Below are 5,115 nucleotides of genomic sequence, written 5' to 3'. Positions count from 1 at the left end.
CCCGACGCCCCCCGGGCCACTGAGGAGGACTGCCTTGAGCTGATGGAGATGGTGCTGGGGGCACTGGGACGGTGAGGGGGGGGGGTGGGGGTGTGTCATGGGTGGAGATCCTTGTTGGTGCTGGCTGGCCTGGGCGAACTGGCTGCAGGGGGTGGGACGCAGGGATTGGGGGTCAAGAGAGGGTGTGAGTGATTGACCCAGGCTGCATCTGAGGTGCTTAAGCGGCCAGGAGGGAGGCATATGGGCTGAAACCATCGCATCATCCCTGAAACAGCCCCTCAAACCCTCACAAACACCCCCCAACAATACAAAGCGACGCCATCGGCCTGGGCGCGGGCATGGCGCACCCCCGCGAGAGTGAGGAGTGGCGGGGCATGACCATGCGCCAGCGGTACGAGTTCTTCGCCCCCATCTGGCGCGTCATGCGGGACGACAACATGAGCGCCGATGACGTGGCAGAGCAGGTGGGGGCGGCCCCGCGCGAGCGCGGCGCTGCAGGATGCCGATTTGCTTCGAGTGCTGCGTTGCATACCTCTCTAAAAAGAGCAGGAGCAGCCGTGCGTGATGACAGCGCCTGCAGCGACTGCCCAGGAGCTGGTGCGGATGTCTTGGATACCATCACAGCTTTCCTGCAGTGCCTCGGCATCAGGGTTGGGATCCGAATGCTCACAGCGCCCCCGCCGTTGCCGAATTCTGTAGCCACCAAGGCTTATGGAATTGCAGTGCGCAGCTGCCCCTCAGGACGCGCGCCCCAGACTGCTGCGCGCAACGTTCCAGCCGCTGATCCCGCGCGCGCCGCCGCCACGCCAACTGCATACCTCCCACACCCCAGCTCGATTGACCGGCCCCCAAAAGATCAAGCCCCACCTGAGCGAATCCCTCTGGACGACTGGACCGTTTACCTCCGCATCGGATGGGCTATAAATTCCTCCTAATCACACCCCCCCCATCCAGGTGGCGTACGTGGCGCTGGCCGTGAAGCAGGGGTCCCAGGTCAGCGACATGCGCCACCACACCTTCAGCGGCCGCCTGAGGGGGGCGCAGGTGGTGTACTTCCGCGCCAACAGCGCGGGGGCCTGCAACTACTTCAACGACTCGAGGTGCGGTTTGCAGTGTTGTGAGAGGGAGGGGGGGCAAGAAGCCTGGGCTTGCAGGCAGGGTGTGCGCACCAGACGTCCGCCGGCGTGCAGCTTGGTGGCTTTTGCCGCAACAAATGTCTCGCAAAAGCACTTTGAAACGTGGTCTGAGGAAACTTTCGGACGTGGTGGCGTGTAAACACTGTCTGCTCATCTTCCGCAGGTACTGGCGCTACTCCCACGGCACCACCTGGGCGGAGCTGTGTGATGATCTGACCGTGGTGGACGTCCCCGGGGACCACTTCAGCCTGCTGCGCCAGGACGCCCCTGACATGGAGCCCATGGTGGGGGGGCTGACGTGGCAGGGTGGCCGTTTTAGCAGGGTTCCGTTGGGGTTTGTGTGATCTTATCGGGGTGTTCTGCGTTGTGGGGGTTGATCGAGATTCAAAGTTTGTTGGTTGTGTAGGTTTGGGTGGGTTGCAGGGCATGGTGCTGGAACTCAGTCATCAAGAGTGGTTCAGCGAGATTTGAAGCTGGATGGTGGCTGGATCACAGCGCTCAAACGCAGCCGAAGGCGCGTGCGAGCGTCCCGGCCGCTCCTAGCCGCCCTCAATCGCCCTTAATCGCCCTCGACCCCCCTCAATCGCTCCCAACCGCCCTCGACCGCCCCCAACCGCCCTCAACCGCCGCCAGGTGGCCATGCTGAAGCTCAAGCTCGGCGCTTTCGGCTGGGCGGAGGCCGTGCGCCGCGAGCGCCGCGCCGCGCGCTCGGTCGCATCTGGCGGCGGCGCCGCGGGCGCCGGCGGCGCGGGCGGGGGCGGGGGCGGGGGCGGGGGCGGGGAGATGGCTGCTGAGCTGAGCGATTACCTCGGACGCATGGGAGGTGCGTGCAATCGCGCCGCTGTTGTCGAGGTTGGGTCGGGCGTGTAGGTCCGCTAGCAGGTCGCTGCGTGGCGATGCAGGCAGGGGTAGGGGTACGAACGCAGAGCGAGCGCCAGCCAGCAATGGTGGCCGGGCGTTCAAAGGATCTGTCCAATCACCATGTTACTCTGGTTGTTGTTGCATCTGCTGAGGCCAGGGCAACCTCGCTCAGCGCCGCAGCTGGACCCCAGCATGCATGCAAACATTGCATGCATCGTCGTCAACAACCAATGCTTCCATATCCCCAACAAAACACACACACACACACACGCATGCACGCACACACACACACACGTGCGCACGCACGCACGCACACACACACACAATCATATCGCCCCCAAAACAGTTGACGCGGACATCCGCCAGCGGCTCGCCAGCGCGCTGCCCGTGGCGGATCTACAGCAACTCGCCCTCGCCAGCGGCGGCGGCGCGCCGCTGCGGCCCGGCACCCTCGTCCGGCCCCTCTCGCGCCCCTCGCCGCCGCTGGGCGTCTCAACACCAGAATCCCGGGCCTCAGCAACATCAGCAGGGGCGCAAGCTGCGAGGATTGGCTCTGATCCGGGTCTTTTGCCGCTGATAGTGGTGCCCGGCGCGGACGCGACGCTCCCAGACCTGGCCGAAGCCCTCGGGCAGCTGCCGAGAAGCTGCTACGCCCTCGACCTGCCGCCGCGCCGCCACCTGGCGCGGCTGAGGACCGTGCCCGCGCTGGCGGCGGTGCTGGTGCAGGCGCTGCGGGAGGCGGCGCCGCCGGGGCCGTGGGTCGTGGCCGGCGTGGGCCTGGGCGGCGCGGTGGCGCATGAACTGGCGGTGCAGCTGCAGCGCGCGGGGGAGCGGGTGAGTTGGGGCTCGCGTGTAGGCTTGGGCAGTCGTGGGTCTGCGTGGGCAGGGGCAGAGCGGGGTGTTAAAAGGACGCACAGATGCTGCAATGAGACTCAAAGCGACAGTGTGTACCACTCTTTGTCGCCAAATGATTTGAGCGCAGCGGCTTCTGCCCACCATGCCCACCCCCCTCACCTGGCCCCCTCCTGACCACGCTCACAAACCCGTCACCTGCCGCCGCACCCTGCCGTCTCCGCAAAGGTGCCGGTCCTGCTGCTGGTGGAGGACGGCGGGCTGCGCGCCGCGGCAGACATGAGCGACCAGCCCTACTTCAGGCTGTATCACCTGCTGCAGGCCTGGAGGCCAGACCTGGACCTCGCGGCCTTCTGCCACGAGGCGGTGAGTCGCGCACAACAATACGGCCCCCCGTGGCGCCGGCCGCCGTCGCTGCCGATCCCCGGGGGGTCCGGTCTGACAGGTCTCTCTGACTGGACAGGAATCCCTTGCGCCGCACCGCACTCCGTCGCACCTGGAAACCGCCGCTGTCTGCTTGCGCCCCAGGAATCATCTTACTTGGCGATTGCTCCGCCAGCCCAAATAACGGGCTCCGTCTTTGCTGCCTGCATCCTCAATTTCTCACTCCGCCGCCGGCCGCCGCGCCCCGCAGCGGATGCTGGGCGCACAGCCTGCAGGCTACGAGCGCCAGCTGGACGCTGTGCTGGCGCTGATGCCAGCTGGCATGGACAGAGCGGACTGGGAGGAGCTGGTGGGGGACAGGTGGGAGGGGGTGGGGGTGGGGTTGGGTGTGGGGGTAGGGTTAAGGTAGTTGTCAGGGTTTAAGGAACGGGTGCTACCCTCAGTGACGGTGGGGTGATTGGGTCCATGTTGGGGTCTCAATCTGTAATTTGTTGGCTGTGGATGTGAACGTTGTTGTTATTTTTTTAATATGTTGTGTGCACGCGGGTGAGCCAGTGTGGTCAAGGTGGCAAAGATGGGCAGGCGCAAAACCGAGATCCCAAACGATGTGGAAGCACCCGCGGTCTGTCTGTGGCTCACTGGTGCGCGCGCACAACGCGCACTTCACCCCGCAGGCTGCAGCGCACCGCGCGGGGCGGCCACCAGTGGGAGGAGGTCCTCTCCAGCTGGGCCGCCCTCCACGCCTTCGCCCTGCGCTGCCTGCGCACCCACAACGCCGCCGCCGCCGCCGCCGCCGCCAGCGCGGCCCCGCCGCCCGGCGCCCCGTCGGACGCGGGCGCGGCCGATGACGTCACCGCTGACGTCATCGGCGGGCCCATGGTGCCGCTGCCGCCGCTGGAGGGCGTGCTGCTGGACCTGTTTGCGCTGGAGGGTGACCCCGAGGCGCAGCTGGACTACCTGGCGCAGTACCGGCCGCCATCCGTCACCCCTGGGGACTGGGACCGCGGCGTAAGCCAGGTGGGTGGATTACGCTCGCCTCAAGCAGGATTGTACGGACATGGGGGAGCGGAGGTAGGCGGACACAGCAGTCACGCGTCCAGAAAACTGCTGGCTCAGCCCATCAATGCAGCCTGCGCAGCATGGCATCCAACGTTGAGGCCTCCGCCCTGCGCTCCCAGGTTTGACGGCAGCCAACGCCCCCCGCCTCCAACTTCAAACTTGAATCTTCCCTTGACCTCCACTCCAGAACCTAAGCCCTCAGTCTCCGAACCCACCTCAACCTCAGCCTGGAACCCTGAACCCTTGAACCCCAAACCCCGCACCCTCCCAGGTGGTGACCCACGTGGCCTACCTGCGCGCCATCACCCGCGCCCACGCCCCCGACGGCCTGCTGCCCCACACCGCCCACGCCGTGCTGCACGGCGCCAGCCACCGCAGCGTGCGGGACCTGGTGGTGGACGGCGGCGCCGCGGGCGCGCTGCGGCCGGTCGCGCCGCTGCTGGTGCCGCTGCACATGGTGGGCGCTTGTGGGCGCCGCCCAGCGCGCTGTGTGCTTCGCACAGATAACGTGCTGATGAGTCTGTACTCCGGACCCTAAGCTGTGGCTCGGGGTTTTGCTGCAGCGGCCCAGGGACACACGGAGCGCCTTGCACGAGCGGGGGCTTGCATTGCGCAACAGGACCTTTTTGGAGTGGCCTCCACTAGTTGTGTTGGGCGGAGCGCTTGCGCGCTGCTGCGCACATGCGGGCCACTGCTCAGAGGGGCCGACCCTGCCGTTGTGATGCTTGGCCGGCCCTGCGCCGCGGCGGCAAAACTCGACACACACACAAAACACGACACACGCACGCGCGCCGCACGCGCACCGCAGGTGCGCTGGAGCGAC

The 5,115-nt window shown here is 66.5% G+C and overlaps 1 protein-coding gene across 1 annotated transcript; it reads left to right on the top strand.

Annotated features, from left to right (window-relative positions):
* Positions 1 to 338: 338 nt before the first annotated feature.
* Positions 339 to 4,830, top strand: MNEG_13634 (type I polyketide synthase; the record flags this gene model as incomplete). The annotated part of the gene is made up of 9 exons (XM_014037894.1): positions 339 to 464; positions 955 to 1,100; positions 1,300 to 1,420; positions 1,770 to 1,959; positions 2,344 to 2,831; positions 3,078 to 3,215; positions 3,484 to 3,593; positions 3,908 to 4,250; positions 4,564 to 4,830. 9 exons carry the CDS (start codon positions 339 to 341, stop codon positions 4,828 to 4,830), a joined length of 1,929 nt encoding a protein of 642 aa, XP_013893348.1.
* Between the last annotated feature and the right edge of the window lie 285 nt (positions 4,831 to 5,115).

This window comes from Monoraphidium neglectum (genome assembly GCF_000611645.1).
Source record: "Monoraphidium neglectum strain SAG 48.87 unplaced genomic scaffold scaffold03951, whole genome shotgun sequence".
In the NCBI taxonomy this organism is placed as follows: domain Eukaryota; kingdom Viridiplantae; phylum Chlorophyta; class Chlorophyceae; order Sphaeropleales; family Selenastraceae; genus Monoraphidium; species Monoraphidium neglectum.
Note: the sequence above shows the minus strand (reverse complement) of the source record. Positions and strands in the feature narration are given on the sequence as shown.